At 44.9% G+C, this 19,820-nt stretch overlaps 1 protein-coding gene across 2 annotated transcripts in view; it reads left to right on the top strand.

Moving 5' to 3' along the window:
- LOC135394887 (serine/threonine-protein phosphatase with EF-hands 2-like) overlaps positions 1-19,820 on the top strand; it is a 188,679-nt gene that overhangs the window by 15,178 nt on the left and 153,681 nt on the right. The window contains exon 1 of one of the 2 annotated variants that reach the window (XM_064625928.1): positions 10,713-11,418. The exons of the other annotated variant lie outside the window; for it this stretch is intronic. Coding sequence (XP_064481998.1) covers positions 11,340-11,418 — 79 coding nt within the window. The 5' untranslated portion in view covers positions 10,713-11,339. Of the gene's footprint in view, positions 1-10,712; positions 11,419-19,820 lie in introns of those variants that run through there. 2 annotated transcript variants of the gene reach the window in all.

Raw genomic sequence — 19,820 nt, 5'->3', positions numbered from 1 at the left:
TTTTTCTTAGTAGAATAGTTTGATAGAGTGCATACATGCTCCAGCCGTCTTCAACCCTCTCAAGAGTAAAACAAACAAACAAACAAAGAAAAATCCACACACGTTGCCTTATATAGTCATATGCAGCTGCTGCACACATCCCTACTAATTGAATTTATGAAGCGCAAACATGGCGAATCTTTGAACCACCGCTTATAGCTGCTCTTCGTTTAATTAAAGAATACCGTAGTTCGTAAACAAAAAGGCCAGCAAACAACCGAGATATTAATAATACAAGGCGATGTCGCGTGGTATTTTTGCTGCTCTGATTATCGCATTTCTTTGGGGTCCTTCCGTGTTTCAATATTTTGTTGCCTTATATCCTTCCTTTCACTGGACAATATATAATGGTTTTGTCCTTCTTGTTTGTGTTCCACAACGGCGGGCGTATTTTTGTTCATCGTTCCATTGTGCCTTGCTTGCTGCTTTCATGCAGTAATTCCGGAAGGATCTGCATACGCAATGGAAGCGCGGGATAGGAAATGTCGCAGTGTCGGCAAGGCGTAAGCGTTCGGTCCTGATTATTCTCCAGGACATACACAAAGTTAATGGTCTCTGGGAAAGGTAAGTTACTGAGGATAGATGAACAATCCGCGTCACCAACGCCCAAATAATGATCTCGCTGACTTTTCGTCAACTGAATAACTTGAAGACTGTCCTCTGTCCCCCATCACCGTCTGGAGAAGTGGGCAGGTTATAGTATGGTTCGATTCAGCGTTAGTCTGTTACAGTTGGAGAAGCCGCCGAGAAGTTGTCGTCGTCAAAGTTCCAGAAGAGACGGAGACCCTGCAGCTGATGCGCAGATGGTGGGCCACGGCCCCAGATCTTCGCAAGGGGTGAACGCTTGCTGAGGGATTTGCTGCAGACCTCCCTTTTGCGGCCTCGCGCTCTTGCTGAAAACGTACGCACACCATGGGCATGCATTGCGCATCGCATGTAAGACAAGAACTCTGATATCGCGAGGCAAAGAGTCTGCAGAAATCAGCGTTTCTGATGTTGGAGGTCGATAATCCATATTTCTCTATCGTAAAGGTGAGAGAAAGGCGGAGGTAAAGAAGAAGAAAAATGGAGTCGTTGGCCGTTTCGGTGCAGTCAGCTTATGGTTAGCTTTTAGCTCACCATAGCCAGCTGCTGCAGGACACAGGGTGAATGTAGACAGGACTGTAGTAATGTAGACAGTCCTGCTTCATTCTGCGTCCTCTCGTTCCATCATGCTGGAGGTATGCTACCGTCGTTGAACCTTCACCAGCTCGCTTGAATGCTCACCCTTATTTCGTCAATGTTAAACCAGGACGCTAATCACTCTCTGGAGATATTGTGAGCCTCCAGCCTTAAGAGATGGTCTCTGCGCCTGTTGTCTTTCTGAAAGCGAGTTGTCTTTGCTGGCCTGGTCATTTCTGCAGCACCTTCTCCATGCTCGTTGAATGATCGACGGTCCAAGGGCACTCTTCAGAGACTGTGGGCTGTACACGTGACATGGCTCCAGTGAACCAGGTGGTGCTCCGCGTCCTCCGGTGTTCCAGCTCCACCCATATCTCATACAGGAATGCTGCTAGCGGAACATTGAGCCGCAGACCATGAACTATACAGACTCCAAGGACAACTTAGAGGGGGGGCGTGATAGGTGTTGACTGTACATTCCCAGGCGATGCGTAATTCTGTTCCCATTTTGGCAGCGTTAAATTCCACCTCCCATTGTGTCTGTAATACCGGATGTGTTGAGAACAGGGCACCATTTGTTCCTCGTGCACGCTTGTCTATTTTCGATTTTCGCCTTTTGTTTCGTTTCCATCTCGACGGCGGTTGTGCAACGACTTCCGGACCATGAAATGCGCCCAAGCTGTTGGAATAAATCGCCGCTGCCAAAAACAGTGTCCCTCGCGCTGGTTTTCTCTCCTCCGGCTAAAGGAACAAAAATGGGAGCAGAGAAGCGCGGCAAAGAGCTCGAAACAGAAGGGCTTGGCACCTTTACACTGCATAAAGGGGAGCTTCTATATTAGGGCTATTAGTACCCGTACAAAAGGAGTACCTGAGTGGAAATAATGGTATCGCACAAACAAGTGCCTTCGTGATGTACCGTAATTTCACGCGTATTAGCCGCGGCTTATGCGCGATATTTTTTTTTTTTCATGGGCGCTCTGCGGCTTATCCATCGGTGCGGCTTATCTGCTGACTATTTTTTCCTGGTATTTTCCGCATACGCCGGTTTTAACAAAAGGACCGACAGCGTCTCTGGAACAGCACTGCCCTGCCGATGCACGAACAGAAGGTAACAGGGACGGGTCCACATTCGAGTAGATTGATCTTGCTGGTGCATTCCCCAAAGCAGCTTTAACGAAAGTGGTGACAGTGATTCACGTCTTCTGGAAGGCCACTGACCCCATCAATCCACGAAAAACGCCCAACAAGGGCAACATCCGATCTTGGTAGAACTCTAGAGCTGACCCCGGGGTATGGACCACAGGGTTTATAGCCTTCTCTATGGTCTCCTTTGTCGCACGAAACAGTCGTCTCGTTTGCCCGCGGCTTATCTGCCCAAAAAATTTCAAAGCTTTCCTAAAAACGCGTCCTGCGGCTTATCTGCGGTGCGGCTTATCTGCGGTGCGGCTTATCTGCGGTGCGGCTTATACGCGTGAAATTACGGTAGTTGTATTTGAAACCCTCTGTCCTGAAAGCTGCTAGGAAAAGCCTTTTTATTTTATTTTTCAACCAATTTATTATTTAGCTATTGTTCACCGATATTAAATATTGCAGCATTGTTTCGCAGCAACGACGAGGTGAAAAAGAAAGTAACAAAAAGAAAAAAAAAAAGAAAAGGCGCGAACAGTCACGGACGGCATGTGGCTTCCCGGAGAATGCCACTGCTCGTACACGTCAGGCGTTTGTCGTAGCGCTTTGTCGCTAGATATGCAGGGTGTTTCACGAAAATCCCCTGGGTAAATAACTCGAAAACGGCGCCGCCTACCGGGAAACTTTCTTTTTTTTTCGGTTGTCATCTTTGATGCGCCGCCCACAAACTAGCAGCCATAGTGATTGACATTATGGCGATAAAGGCGCACTGTCTAGCCCATCCAATGACACCACTGCAATCCTGTTTACGCGTTTAGTAGGACACGCGAAGCCATATCAAACACTCGCTCGCGACAGTTCCTTATCTTGCGGCTCTCCCGCCGCCAATGCAAGCGGATGAACACGAATTTGAGCGCAGGACAGATGAGCGAAAGAGCGCATTCCTGCACTGCACCGCGCAAGAAATTTGTAAACCGAAACCATTTAATTACTCGAAAAAAAAAATCACTAAAAGTCGAAACTATTTTTTACTGATTTGGCACTGTCTCAGGGTAACCACTGCTACGGCGCAGGTACCAAAGCCCGGCGCAGTAAAACGAAAAAGTCAAGATGTTTATTTAATTAACGGGCGCATGCAGATGAGAAACTGAGCGTCCAGTTTGTGGCCGGCGCCATCAAGGATGCTATCCGAAAAAGTTTCCCGACAGGTGGCGCCGTTTTCGAATTATTCAGCCGGGGGATTTCCGTGAGACACCCTTTTGGAGCCTCCACCATGATGATGCGACGATGATGTTGTGTCTCTCGGTAAAGAAGCAAAAAAGAAGACAGAACGGGGAGTCACTTATGAGAGGTCCTTCTGAGCGAAATACGTACTGATATTCTTGAAAAGTACTTAAAGTATACTTGAAGATATAAGTCAGTGTGCATGACATGAAGCCGTTAGTCGGGCAAGACATCAACCATAAGGGCCTTAGCAGTTGTGCTCTACAGTCTCTATCCCCACTTGAAACGAGCGCAATAATTCTCGCGCATTGTTGCCACTTTGCAGTTCATTACCCCGCTTCCAAAAGAGTCCACCATTTCTCGAGTCGCTATTCGTGTCCTTGGCCTTAATGACGCGCCCCAGCCTAAATCGGTGAAAGTTGTCAGCCACACGCTGGCACACTGTGCATGCTATTCTCCAGTGATGGCCACTAACTACTTCTACAGTAATTTAACTACTAACTACTTCGTGATGGAGTAGTTTAACTAGTAGTTCAACTACTTTTCAGGGGAGGTAGTTAAAACTACTTCTTTAACTACTGCAATGTATTTTAACTACGTCTCTGACTACTTAACGTTGTCCATCGACACTAATCCCATTCTATAGTGTTCTTGGACACCTAAATATGAACCACAAGCTGTGATAAAAGTGAAGATTTAGTGCACATGCACGGCACAATTGCTCTGCGCCTCCGTTCTCATCAAACAATCAAGGTATCAACGTAATCAATCATGAATCAAGGTAAAAGTGGGAAGCACAATCGTGCCGTAAAGTTTGCGGCAAAATCGGAAGTAGTTGGCGCCTGCAGTAACCTAACTACTGTAGTTAACTACTCAAAATAGTAGTTTAACTAGTAGTTGCACACTACATTTCTGCAAGTAGTTCATAACTACTTTTTAACTACAATCAGGTAGTTTAACTAGTAGTTTAACTACATGTAGTTAACTACTGGCCATCACTGCTATTCTCTTCTGGCGTTCCAAGATATGAAACTTCAATCTCTTCAAGGTAGAAATATGCGAAAGACGAACAGGCAGTGTTGGTCTTTCTCGACGACTTGCCTTGCGTGGATTGTAACCTTGATGCTGTGCGCAAAATTTGTTTTTCAATCACCAAAAAACAAGGGTTTTGGTGATACACGAGACAAAAACGCACGCATATCATGCTGTAGTGTTGGTATGACGTGGGTGTTAGTGGGCATATAACATAGATGACGTCACAGCTGTGTATCACCGAAGACCATTCTCCGAATCTCCGCCTTCTTCGCCGAACACAACCCGGAAGCTGCTGGAGGAGAAGACCGCTGGCAATGAAAATTACAAGAACCACCGGGAATATTATCCAAATATTTTACCTGGCGATCACGGACTTCCTAATAAATCATAACAGATCAATTTTCTTGGTTTGGGTAGGGGCTGTCACTTTAAAAGGACTATATGGGGCCATCGCTTCTCAATGTGAGGTGCGCGTAGATTATGTGGTCAAAATTGTTCGCAACAGCTGTGCATAGTAGCTTTCTAGAAAAAGAAGAAAAACTAACCACACGAGAACATCCGGTTGTGATTTTTAAAGGCCTTAAGCGTCAGCAGGCGCTTATGTGTCGACCGAAAATAATAACGTCGAAATGAAGTCGACACAATAGTCCGTTTTGAGAGCTACTCAAAACACATAATTGTCAGCTTTTGCCCGGAGTCAATCGCTGCGCAGTTTCACAGCTCAAGTGTTATGTTGGTGGTAACCAATAAGGTCATGCTGAAGATTGAAAGGTGGTGGGTTCGATTCCTACCTCCGGCTGTGCTAGCTGCCTGAGATTTTCCCTGGGTTTTCCGAAGACTTTCCACGCGAATGTCGGCACTGTTCGCCCTGAAGCCGGCCCAGGACGCATACTAACCCCCCTGTCCCCCACTCCTTCGTGCTGTCCTCTCTCCATCTGTCCACACCTGTGCGCCGCTCATGGCCACAGTTGCTTCGCGGCGCAACCACGGAATAACAGGGGGCACAGGGGGCGCTGCGATAAAATTCAATTATTCATATTTGGTTGCTGTTTTTATAGAGGCATTTCGTGGACCGACTTTCAGCAGCTTAAAACAAGCCACGTGACAACGCCATTTGCAGTCTTGGCTTGGATACGGGCTATGTCTATAAGCCCTAGATTTCCTGCCAACCCGTTTCGCTGTGCAGACACACGGAGGACAACCTTCCCTGCCTTGCTAGGACGGGCATCGAGACGGCATATCGCCTTTCTGGATCGAACGTCACGACGGAAATAGGTTCCGCGTGCAGTGTAGCGACGTAACTGCATCTTATATAGCGAGCAGATGGACAACGTTTTTCTTTCGCTGTCTCAGACGGGTCTGCTGAAACACCCTGCCGCTATTGTTGTCGTTTTCTATGTTTTCTTCGCTTCGGTGCCGCTGCTTTTGTGAAGGTTTGTCGCTGTCGCCGTGTGGGTTTTGTGCTGACACGCATGTTGACATTTCGCTGTGCCATATGGTTGCAGTCACGGAAACGGCAGAAACCTGGTACTGGCGTAATGCTTACGCATACAGTGGGGAACAGAAGTTTGTTGTTCGAGAAACAGAAACCGAACCTAGACGGATAATACAGAGAGGGAGTAGCCTTGTCAGAAGAATGCTAAAAGAAGATACCGAAAGTAGCAACGGAATGGTCGCTGAACCCATTTCCAGAACCGGACGCGTAAGGCATACTATTACCGTTATTCTATCCCGAACGGAACACGACATATACTAGATTATCCGTGTATTCACACGAGCGCTCAACGTTGTGCCTTTACGTACACTGCTAACCGTGGGGAATATCCTGCGATACAGCCACAAGAGATTCCGTAGCAGACGACAGGAAAATATGCTGACGGTATCATCTGCTAAGTGTCGTCTGCTAAGTGCGCAGTACGCCGCTCCCGATATTCCTGCATGCTGTAAATACTCAACAAAACATGAGACGAAACTTCAGCTCCGTGAGAAGTGTATTTCGCTTTTTCTTCCACTAGAATATTCCGTGAGGATGTCGCTCGTGTGAATACACGGTATAAGACCATGTCATATGCACCCTTTCCCAGAGCCGCATTTGGAAGCTAGCGGTGGCGCTACCATCGGCCTCAATTGCTTCCTCAGTTTCTACAATACTTTGTACTTCAGCTTACCTTAGTGTCTTTGTACAAGCTGTGGATGTCCCACGGGAGATGCTTCTTTCTAAAGTTGGTTATCATCATCATTCCACGCGTTTTCATATAGCTGTTGCTGTCGTCTGCTACGGTAGACGTACGTCCGCTTCTGCGCGTTCAAAATTCAAATTTCCATTGTCCAATCATGATGTAGATCTTGCGGGCCGATGTGTAGCGCTCCTAGCGGATCGTGCGGACGGGCTCCTCATAGAGGTTGCCGGTAGTGACATGGTCGTTATAATCTAGTAGGTCGCGGGACGGAAGCATCCTGGAAATCGAAACAGAAACCGAATCTAAACCGGTATGCCGAGGCAGTGCGTGACCGGAAGTTGTCATAACGGTATTAGAAGAATATCATTAAAAAGGAAAAAAAGCCGAAAGAAAGCAACCGAAGTAGTAAACGAGTTTGAGTTTATTTCTCAAAAATGCATATATTGTACACGGCGCGAGGAAGGTGAATAAAAAGCTGGTGTTCAAACAGCTTTACTTAAATTTCTGTAAAGTTCATTTCGAGAACCGAAAACAAAAGGTAGTAATACCTTCTATCATTCCACCACGATCGCAAATGTACCGGAAACCGAAAGCGATCCGTGAATTGGAGACAGAAACGCGCGGAGGGCAACACTCAGTGGCAGGTCCAGCAGATTATCGTCTTACACACATTTTATTTGTAGTTATTTGCGTTTCTTCCTGGATAGGGATAAAGCTCTTTATAGTGCAAGATAATTACAGGCCTGCTGAGTTAGTATGCCTTCACTTTAAAACAGAACGTAATAAGCATGACTGTTACGTGTCACCAACTCAGGAACCGCTGGTCATGTTTCACTGTTAAGCGAAACCAATAAGGAAAAAAAAAAAAAGGAACCAGAAAGAAAGAAACAGCATATTGGGCACTGTGGCAAACGCGTTCAAATACGGCAACTTTATAGGGCTGGAGATGACATTCCTTGAGATTGAAGGAAGATAACGACGAACAAGAAGTGCGTGGCCATATCATGTGAGCATTACACGTTGTCATATCAGAGATGGTTGGCCCAAAATATAGATATCGCTTTAAAAGAGTAAGTCCTTATACATAGGGGGCATCCTATTTCAATATAGTTCGTTAGTAAATTAGAATAAAGTAAACCTTGGAGCCTTCAGCAACCCACCAAGGGTGCTACCTGCTCCATTGCAAGAGCTGTATAGCTATTACACACTATGATTCAAAATACAGCAATCAAAACAACTCTCATTTCAATATAATATAACAATCATCCCAATCGCTTTAGGTCGCAAGACATTCATGCATGATGCCAACAGATCGCGTGTTTTTAGTGTTTCCCCAGAATCTATTGAGCAGCATTATTTTCCTCATTGTGTCGCGCTCTGCCATTTCCTCGGGAAATAAACGTGTCTGGAACGGAAATTTCGCACTTAGAAGCAGCCATTGTGTGTGCGTGTGCTCTGCAGCGATATAAGAGTCGTCTTCGCCTTCTTTCGTGAGCAGCCGTCGGAGAAATCCCGGTCCCGCCGTTTAATGAAACGGCGTTAAACAACAGCGCGGGCGATGCGAAAGGGTTGTCCTGTTGTGATCCAACACTACGGCTCATCGAAAATAAAAGAAAAGTGAGAGAGAGCAAACAAGAGAGAGGAGACGCTGAAAACTAGTACTCTGCACGAACGTTCTCTCCAAATTGTTTGTGGAACGATCAAGTATACAAGCGCATACCGGTACAGTGGTACGTACTACATGTACTGCCGTGGACGACGAGAATAACGACGTGCGTGTGTAGAATTTGGCCAATAGTTGTCCTTGTGCCATAAAAAGCAAAACACAAGCAAACAAACAAACTCAAACAAAGAAACAAACAATCATGTTTAAGGTGAGGCCTATTCATGGACTGTACTCTCTCAGGTTCACCCTGGGCCGGGTTTCCGGCGGATTTCCTATAGACGGACGTCTGCATAGTTGGCCGTGACGTCTCTCCAAATGACGCATACATAATCCTTTCTCTCCTTCCTGACGTCCTCTCTGCACCTGTCCACGCCTGTACCATATACACGCCTCTGTAGTCACAGTTGATTCGCGGTGCTGGCACGGAACAGCTTGTCTCCGCTGCCAGGGCCTCAGTCGTCTGATGTTCCTGTTTCACAACCGCCTCTTCCAAGCTAAAAATTAAAAATTTAAATAAAGTTGAATTTAAATTAAACCAGCTCTGAACTTCATTGTCGCTTCTTCGTTTTAAAACACTTCAATCAGCCGGAGTAGCCGGCAGCACACCTGTGGAGCCACATCCTTCATATATTTTTAATCCAATCCAATCCAATCCAATCCACAGCTCTTGTGAAGATTGCCCCAAGACTTCCATTAATCCCATATCATGTATATATAGAGAGAACGGTGTCGTATATGCTGTCGTCCCTATGGTGCTGTCTATATTACTGCAACGATATCTATCATAATCAACAAAAGCAATCCATTGTGCCGATTCAATTCACCTTTCGTGCACGAAGTGCCCGGATATTTTTTGTTTTGTTTTATATATAGTTATTTCTCTCGTTGCCTTATCCTCAGGGTGAGCGCGTCCCACATTGCGCCACCGCCGTTCCCAATTCCTCGTAGAGCGAGTCCATTGGGCAATGATCGTCCCAGCGAATTGACCGGGGTCACTTCTATTATACAATAAGCGATTAGGCCACTCGAACGGAAAGAGAAGCCGGTATTATTACGACTCCGGAGGGCAAGATGAATGACTTCTCTTTCGGATATCGTTGGACGATTAAAAGCTGCCGTTAATCCGTTTATGATCTCGCTGCGGATATTTAATACGCGGCCGTACGGTTTAATAGTTTCGCCGCGTATGTGAGAACAGGCGGTTGTTGAAATGATTAATTGTACAGCGGCGCAGTGCGGTAAACGCAGTCAGCTGTTTGTCGCAGGTATAATCGTTCATATGGTGAGAGCGAGGTGCCTCTTGGAAGGTATGCCGTTATTCACCTGCCATAAAACGTTCCGGTTGGCCCGTTAATAGTAGAGAATAAAAGCGGTAAAAGACGGACAGACACACTGACGTCGACACACAAAGAGCGCCGTGCAGTTTTGTGAGAAGCGCTATTTAGTAAAAGTAAAACCCTTTAATTATTCAAAAAAAGTAATGATCGATACCGCTACTAATGCAAGGATCCTGGCGTCAGATTATTTGCGGCCAGTAAAATTTGTTAAAATTCGTGGCTTCCTTGGCGTACGTCGTGATAAGCACAATATTTCTCCTACCACGGCAAGAGAAATATGGCGCTTTTATCAAATATGCACATTTGATAAAAGCGGCATTGGACATGTTCGTGCTTCGAAGCAGTTTAGATGCTGCTGTTGAACATGGTACTCGTGAATATGAGGAATTTACCGTCATTAGCGTTTATCATATTTCCGCTCCAATTTTGTGTCATTTTGTGTATTTTTCAGAGGGCAGTCGCAAAAAGCACTGCAGACGTAAAGCTATGCAGTTCATTCAATCGGAGTTCATTGACTGTTTTGCAGGCGAAAGTTGTGTACAATGAACCAAGTGAAGTCAGTCAGGGTCTTGTAATTGATGCGACATTCTCAGCGGAAAGGTAATGCATCATACATTTCACAGCGCAAAAAAGATTTAGCAGTTTTTTCTTTGTTTCTTTTTGTCACACCGTGATTTGTTTAACGTAATATGTATACCGACTTCAATTCCTTCCAACTCGGCGCGCCAACTTTTCAATCTTATTTGCTGTCAGATCCGATCGTTCCTTAACTGCCACGAAAAGAAAAACGCCAGAGAAGACCGCGAGCGCTCGGGACTCTAGACCGGCCGCGATTTTCCCACGGGCCTGAAAGAGAGCTTCTCCCGCGAGCTCGTCTCGACTGCGCAAGCGCTCGCCGCGAGTGCGGCGTGCGGCCCTCTAGCAACAAACGCACACTTGCCAGTCGCGTTCTACTCATCGCAGGAGCGGCAACAGTCTTATTTCCAACAGCATGTAGCGAGTAAAGTTCGTGACACGCGCCTTATTTCTCGTTTTGTTTTCATGTTACTTCATTATCTTCCGACGCATGACAGAGTCCGTCGTTTTCGTACGGTGAGATGTTCCGTCGTCTGCGAACCTGACGTGCAGTCTACGAGACAGCTTTGAAGTCTTCAAGTTTCTGTCGTCTGCTAGCAGCTGTCGTCTGCCTCGAACTGTTGTCGTCTGCGAGCAAGTTCTATGGGTTGTTGAGAGACCCACTCACGTGCACGAAAACTGCGCTTTCTGTCCAGGCATCTTATTTTCTGCAACTTGGTGTTCCGTCGTCTGATGAATTCTTCCTTTCGCAAATTGCTCGGTTCATTATCCCAGGAGTCTTTGCCTGTTGCATCTGACATTTCCCGTCTGCTGCCCCGTCTGTCGTCTGCAACGTGACACCTTGTGCTTTCTCGTTGTGTGACGTTGGGACGGCGCCCAAGGTACGATGAAGTTGAAGAAGATAACTTTGAACTGATATTTGTTGTGTGCCGGTGGTAATCGGCGAAGTTTCGGTGTGTTTTGAGTGCGCGTTGTCACGTGCGATCTAAGTTGATGGGGTGCACCGGGACCAAACAGACTTGTGAGACGGAAGCGGTGGAGAAGGCCGAAGTCATGGGCTCTGCTGAAAGAGGTCAGTTGTCGTCGCTTTTACGTCGTGGTGACAAATTATTTGACGTTACAACTTAATTACGCACTACTTTGCGGGTAATGTTGCCGAATACCACGCAGAAAGTTGGGGTCTGATTATATCACCTTCTCGCGATCCACGTTTATTGTTATGAATATAGAGGAAGTTGGCATAGCGTATCATGAACTTTGTCGTTGTGATTGAAGAATATTGATCAACTTATGTTTTTCGGGTCGATTATCCAAATATGTTACTGGCAAATATGTGCTTCTTTGTGTTGGGCTTCCACTGCTTGGCGTGCAGCTGCCAATGTCTGTATAACTCGCCAGATTTAGCTAGCAGTAGATAATTACTCGGAGTTAGTTTTCCTATGCAATCGTATCACAGGCTTCTTTTTTCTTTTTCGTCTAGGTATCACTTTGTGTGCCGTAGGCGTGTAACTTCTTAATGTACGCTTTAAAACCGACGCTATTAATTGTGGAAATGCGTTTCTCCTATTTTGGCGTCAATTAACTACCTTCACAGATTCATAACCTTTACCTATTTGACTTATTTGTGCTGTAATGCGCTTACACGATCCCACGAATAATATCAAAATTTAAAAGAGTAGTCTACTTTTTCCTTAACGCGAGACATCCCCATTATAGGTACTGATGAATTCCCGCAAAAGTTCCGACGCTTTGACATTACAGCTGAGCTCGCCGAGACCGCGTTTAACATATCGTCCTTGCACCATTTACAGCCTGTATAGAAGTGGACGGGAGGTATATTAAAAGAGCCATACGGTGCTCGTAAAACAAAGTAATAAATGACACCGAAAGGTGTTTTAAACCTGTATGGGAAGGAAATATAAAATCGACGCTTTATAGCGCGAGGAAAAATAAGAGGATAGAGAAGTGGTTATAACCGGAGTTCGAGGTAACTCGTTACAAGGAACTCGTTACTGTAACTACGTTTTTTTCCCCGGTAACTTATAACTTAACTAGGTACTTTTGCGCTCTGGTAACTTTCAGAGGAACTCGTTCCTTTTTTAGGTAACATTGCCAAAGTAACTTAAACTAAGTTCCAAGTTCCTTTTAATTCGCTTTTCACTCACGTCCATATATTTTCTTGCTTTCTCTCCTGTTCTTTCATGGCATTTTATGCCATGAAGGGTAATATTCAATCAATGACAGTATTCTATTCAGGAAGTAGGAACCGCTGACATTGAAATGAAGCAGAACCATTGTGCGCCCACATGGAGTAACATGCAAAGCGTTCGAACTGTTGGACATAAACGAAAACGATCTAAGCGTGTTGCACTCCTCCGCAGGCAACTCGAGGTCTAACTCAACTGCTGACGCGCGCTGTCCCTGTGTTGTGCTATTTTGTGTCCGAAGTAACTTAGAAGTAACTCGTTCTTTTTTTAAAGTAACTCCGTAACTGCGAGATACATTTCGGGCTGAATAGCTTCGTTATTAACTTAGTTACATTTTTCACACGATAACTTAACTTGTAACGAGTTCTTTTTGACGGGTAACTTCTGGATCCATGGTTATAACAGTCGATTTAGTGTTTAATGAAAAAAAAAGTTTCGTACGGAAACAATAACGGGAAAAGTACTATCTACAAGATCGCATTTTAACGCGAGTGGCTTCATAGTTCTCTTACAAAGGCTTATTCTCGTCGAATGGCAGTTCCAATTTGTTTGTCTCTTTTTTTTCTTTTCTCATCTCTAAGGAAGAGAGAGAGAGACCGTACTTGCCGATCATTGAAACATTGTCGACAATACAGAGCGAACAGAACATATTCTTCTTTCTCTCATCCGTCTGTATCCTATCCGACTCTCCTTACACAAAGGAGACACTCTCTTGTTCAGAAACAAGATCGTAAAACTCCCTCCGGGCTACCAAACACTAGACTAGAATCGAAAAAAAAAAAAGGGAGGGGGGGGCAGGAACTGTATCTTCGAGAACAGCAGACGTTCCTTTTGTTTCTTATATTTCGTAAAAGTTCTGGGTCCGCTATGTATTCACGGCACTTCAGACGTAGAAACGCAACCGCTTGGGAATTTATCGATTTTCAACTTTAAACACAGCAGGCGGACGATTTTATTTTACTGTATAGTCCGTGTTTGTTGGACGTCCCGAAAACTTTCATCGACTGCTCGTCGACCCGCTTTCTATGACGGGGAAATTTTTGACAAGTTTTCTTTTTTTTTTTCTTTGACGCAGTGTCTGCATACTCGCTCGTCTGCTAAGTCTCGTTTCTTTTTTCTTTCTACTGCTAAAAAAAAATAAAAAAAATAATAAAGCGTATTACGTAACGTTCAAGAACGTGTCATTGATGTATGGGAAATTGACCTCACGCTGTAATTCAGTGGCAGCCATGAATGATTCATGCCGGCGGTAGACAGCTGACCTACAACTCCGAGCGTCATTCAAAATATACTTCGTCGTGTCTGTAGCGTCGTGGTGGTGGCTGATGGTATATAGAGCTGAAAGAGCTCACCGCTGTCGGCCTCGCAGACGTGGGCAACGTCAAGACTAACGTCCTGGGCCAACTTCTAAGGGAACTGTGCTGACATATATGTCTGACAGCGTCTGAGGAAAACTCAGGGGAAAAAAAACCCAGACAGGACAGCCGGCACCGGGATTCGAACCCGGGTACCTCCCAGTCTTGACGTGACATGGCCAGCACGCTCAACCACACGAGCTGGTACGTCTGTAGCGTTGATGTAACCCGCTACTCATAACGAATGCCCGGAGTCCATAATCGACTAGCGTTATCGTTAGCGTTAGCGTTCGATCGTTATTGTAAAGGGGCTCGTTATTTTATTCCCCCCATTCCACCAAGCACTGGGGTAGAGTATCGCCTGTTGCGATGAAACTCCCCACTCTCCAAGCCCGAAAATAAAGTTGTTGTTGTTGTTGGGGCATTCGAATACCGCGCTCATTCGCTACGTGTATATTTGCTGCTGTTGTTGTTTTTATTTAGTTTTATTATCCGCCGCGACTTTGTTATTTGAATTGCTATACAGCGTTTCATTTACATTTATACAGCGTTTCGTTTACATTTATTTTTCTAGAATTATGACGGAACACCGAAGGTACGTGCTAGCCGATTGGAATTCGGAACCGATGCAGTCACGTTTTTATGGTGCATGGCCAAACGGCACGGTCGATTGAATACAACGCTCAATCATCATCGTCATCCACATCATCAGCTCCAATGTAACGCCGAAGAGTGGGAAGGTAGTGGGATCGAATCCCACCATGTCGCTCTTGGGAGTCTTGTCAGTGCTTTACAGGTAGATGTCGGCACAGTCCCCATGAAGTCTGCCCAGGACGCATACTAAACCCCTGTCACATACTCTTTCCTGCTGTCCTCACCTCACCTGTCTATATCTGTGCGCCGCTCATAGCAACAGTTGCTTCGCGGCGCTAACGTGAAATAATTATAAAACGGGTTATAAAAGACTAATCAGCCTTGTAAAGTAAACAGTGTGTCATCCAGTAGCTAGTAAGGAGAAATGACATTTAAAAAGTGTAGATTAACATGTGTACTAGTATTGAACAGAAACAGAGAGTGGATGGCACAAGTTGTGTCATACAATTTATTTATTCAATTAAGTAACAAGTGGTTAAAAAAAGCTTGCACTTGAACGAAAGGAGAGAGAAAAAAAAGAAAGGCTGGGGGGGGGGATATGTTTATTAAGAAAACAAGAAAGGAAAGGTTAGCCAGGCAAAGAGCCGGCTTGCTATTCCAAAAAAAAGGGAAAAAAGGGGGAAGGGGAAAACGAAAAAGAAAAGGCTGGGTTTGTGGGCTCGTCAAACGCGTTCAAACGCCCACTTCTTCCTCCTCTTCCTCCCCCTCCTCTTTTCTCCCTTTCCACAGCTTTTACGGACGGACGGACGGACGGACCTACAGGGATGTCAGCGTGTCACGACACATGTCCAACGTAATACATCCTACGGTAATAGGAAAGTTGAACTTGCGGCGCGCAGCTCGTTGATTACTCCTCGTCAGAGCATGTGCCACAATAAAGAGAGGTGTTTCATTTTTACGTGCAACAAAGTGAGACTCTTGTAACGCTCCGTAGCCTCGCACCACAATGAGAAACCACGTCGGGAAGGATGCGAGCCAGACTCTCGTTTGTGCATCCGCAGCGTAAAAAACGCGGGAGTTTTATGGGGTAATCAAGTGAGATGGGCTCCATACACCGGGTATGACTGTATACGTAAGAGTAGACAGGCCGCTCTTTTTTTTTTTCCTTCTTACACTTGCCCTTATATTACAGTTCCCAGAGATAACGCGAAAAGCCCACAACAGATAAGGCGTTAGGAGGGGCTCTTCGTTATCTGAGGTATGGCTGTACGTGTGTTTACCTGATTAACGTCAGGGCGGACGAGGCACCTCTTATTGCGCGCACAAACATGCGAGTCTGGCGCGAAGTGAGATGTTTCTCGCTGTATGCGTTCTAGTACCTTGCAGCCTATCTTTCCCATGCAGTCAGAGACGTTGGATCAAAGTTCCTGCAACAGGTGTTCACTGTTTGTGTCGTTTACTGCGTGCCGTATAAGTCAGGTGCACACTCGCAAAGGGCAAAGAAAAGATGCGGTGCAACGTCCATGTTTTCTATTGTGGTAGCATTTCTTCGATTTTGATAAAGTTGTGCGATCTGGAGGGAAGTCGTTTACAGAGTTGCTAACGGATTACTGTTAATAACTGTTCTCACTCTGCTAATTACTGCTAAGCTGTCGTTTAACTACTTAGAATATTAAATTACGCTTATGTGAATTAGCGGAACGATGCAAGAAAATTGTGAGGCGAAGCAGAATGAAAAATGGAGATTAACAGACGCAGTACTTTTCGTTTATGTCAAGCTTTACGCGGATATCTTGTTCTTTTTACAGTAAATAATTACAGTGAACCCTCGTTAATATGACCCCCGATAATCTGACATACGCGCTTTACGACCATACTCTTGGGGAACATTGCTGTGAAACCTCTGCAAATACCCCCGTTAATATGACAATTCCGCATTATGACCAAAATTTTCGGGAACGACCATGGTCATAATAACGAGGGTTCACTGTATAGCTTTTGACAGTAAAGGATGTTCCGGTTTCCAATAAAGGAGTGAAACCTGTATTTTAACGTTGGTCATTTGCCTTTGTGTGGGAATATCCGGTCAAGAAACGTCACTAACACTGTCACGCCATTCCGGCCACTTCTGAGAAACCAACTGAACAACGGCGTCTCCGTTACAATGACTCGTACACGATAACAGGAGAAACTGAAGAGAAGGGAACGAGCAATGGTTCAATCAAGTTATGAGATAAGCCTTCTTATCTTTCTTCCTGTTTGTTGGGTGTTTCTTGGGCGAGGTTTCTTATCATTGTTGCTACACTCGACGTATTCTTTTTTTTCTTCTTGGCGCTCGTTGGTCAATTTTTCCATCGGTATCAACCTGGCACGTTCGCTGAGAGCTGTCAGCACCGCTGACGATGTTTTGTCACGTGTAAGGGGGGGGGATATATTTATTAAACGAAAAGGAAGAAAAAAAAACAGGGGAAAGATCACCCAAACGAGACGTCGGCCCAAGCAGCACAATGTACTGGAAGTCGAGTGCATTAGGGGTGGACGGTATGTGTCTTATCAATGTTCTCTAGTTTCATGAATCTGTTCAAGGCCTTTCACCTACCCGTCCACCCCTATTGCACTCGACTTTCAGTGCATTTTGCTGCTTGGGGGCTTGCTATACCAGAAATAATTAAAGAAAATTGAGAAATAAGAAATAAATAAAAAGAAAAGAAAAGAAAAGAATTAAAGAAAGAAGGAAATAGGAAGGAATAATAAATAAATAAATAAATAAAATTAAGAAATGAGAAATAAATAAAAAGAAAATGAATTAGGAATTAGATAAAACGATCGCACTGTTTAAACTGAAAGCATGCATACCGAACATTCAGAACAGTTATAGACCTGCAAAGGTTTTCATAAGAGGGCTGCACAAATGTTGCTCCCCTATGACAACTGTATCGCACTTTTACAGATATGGTAACCTATGCTGTGAAGGCACGCTGATTTATATACAGTATGCTTACAAAAGTTGCGAGTATAACATGCAAGTTCGAAGATCTCAAACTCATTGGAACATCTGTCTCCATATTTTCCTCATATTTATCCAACGCTATGCAATGCGATCAGTGAGTTTCCTTTAGCTTTGTCCTGTGCTGGGCATGTGACCTGGGCAAGTGAATATGCATGAAAGCAACCGCACTTAATGTATCGTGAGTATCGTGGTTCATATTTTCCTTGTCTACATTCCGTGATTGTAGTGACACGTTTCAAGAGCGGGCATAGGAATGATTCAAATGGTCAGTGAGAAAGATATAACGCGCGTCACCCGAGTTTTAAAACTCGGACCGTCTGTTCATGGTGTTGCATGGTGTCCGCTTACTACTTGTGGGCTCGAACACGGTTGGTTAGTGGACAAGCGTAAGCTGATTTAGACACAACGTCCTCGCGTTAGAGAACTGAATGGGACCGCGACCACTGTGACGTAATGCTCCGAGTACTAATTGAAAGAAAATGATTGTTGAGGAGTGTCAACAATAGCAGTATGTCACATACGTTACATGATTGTCTCAGTGACGTCACAGTTCTTATACAATTCACAATCGCGTTTTCATCTTGTTATCGGTAAAGTTCTAGTGGGGATATAATGTAACGCACGGAGAACTATAAACTACAGCCGACCTGCTGAGTATATTGGTAATTTTCAACCTAGCACTCGGTAGGTTTTCTGTGTTTAGTCGCATACCGATCGCACTGTGGTGGGCGTAGCGCGTCATCACCGTTCAGGGCTTGATGCAAGTCCGCACTTTCTGAGGCCTTATAGTTTCGGGTTTTCAGCAAGCGGGACAAACTTCAGAAAATATAGTGTTAACGTCACAGCTTTGAAGTGGAATACTTGGAAATCATTCGATGTCGGCCTGGATGTTTATTTGTTTGTAAGAAAACGAAAAAAAAAAAGGACAAAGAGCCTGGATAGTTGGGAAAATACGCATTGAGAAACTGTATTACAGCCATCCAGACACATGCTTCTAAGGTTCGCGATTGCTGAATTGACTCAATTGAACACATGTTCAACTGACGATGCAACTGTCAGACCTTGCTCAGTGCTTTCATTCAATTGTTATACACCGTATGATAATTTTAGCGAACAGTTTGACTTCGTCGAAACTCACATCCCCATTTTTTTCTTTATTCACATCACATCACATCACATCATATAGCGAACAAAGTCAGTCCGGGGGGCAGGTGCCCTAGAACCAGTGCAAACCGGTACTGCCTATAACTCAGACAGCAAGGAACGAAAAGTTCAGAAGCAACGTTTTGTAATGAGCGAGGAAGCGCCGCTAAATATATTTACGCAGTGAAAAATTACGTTGCACTTACTGCTCAGTTAAAAATACCGCGTTTTTCCGCGAATGGCTTAGCATCGCAGAGCGGCACCCGAGAATCGTAATCTTAATTGAGCCTGGCTGCTGCTGCTGTGTGTAGCTCTTATGGAGAAGTCGTGTCTCGGCAAAGCGCTGCTCTCTCGTCGTATAGCAGCAGGTTGTGTGCGCGCCTTCTCTAATGGCAGACAGGTGCGGCCGACCTCCTTCCGGAGCAACACAAGCAAAGTGCTGCCCTTCGTGGGTGTGTCATAGTTTGCTCAGAAGGGTGCTTGCCCTTAAAGCACCCACTTCTCGTGAGAGAAGAGCACGTGCCATTACGCTGGCTTTTTTTTGCGGATGATAAGTCGCTCCTTCTCAGCACAAAGTTGCTCCGAGGGGAAGGACTTAATTAACGAAAAAAAAAAGAAGCTCGCGTTTCGAAAAAATAATTAAACTATGAAGAGAAGTTGTGAGGAGTTTGAGGACTTTCGTGACCCGTGAGTGATGAGTTGCTGAGATGGCTGTCTTGTCCGCTTTTGATTTGCATTCGTAAAAAATGGTTCCCAAATGTTATTGCAATGAAACTGCCAATAAACGGGTTGTATGACCTAAGAAACCATTCTGTCGACATTTCAGCATTGTAGAGGGTGTTCAGGGACACGCAAGATTGATTGATTGATTGAGCTATTATTTTGGCACTGGCGCCTGCCAACGGCTAGGATATAGCCTAACGGGCGGTGCACCATACATCATTAGAAACAACAACAGTGATAGTAGAACGGTACAAGAAAAATGAACGCGCGCGAGAGAGAGAGCGAAAAAAAAAAGAGAGAGAAAGATACCACCTACAAATAAATTATAAAAATTAAAAAAATCCCGGGCCCTCTGACTTCTTGTTTGACCATTTGTAACCCACACCGAAAAATTTCTCTTGCCAATTGTTATCATTTGTCAAGATGTCTTTCCATTGCATTT

This window comes from Ornithodoros turicata, chromosome 5 (genome assembly GCF_037126465.1).
Source record: "Ornithodoros turicata isolate Travis chromosome 5, ASM3712646v1, whole genome shotgun sequence".
Taxonomy (NCBI): Eukaryota; Metazoa; Arthropoda; class Arachnida; order Ixodida; family Argasidae; genus Ornithodoros; species Ornithodoros turicata.
Note: the sequence above shows the minus strand (reverse complement) of the source record. Positions and strands in the feature narration are given on the sequence as shown.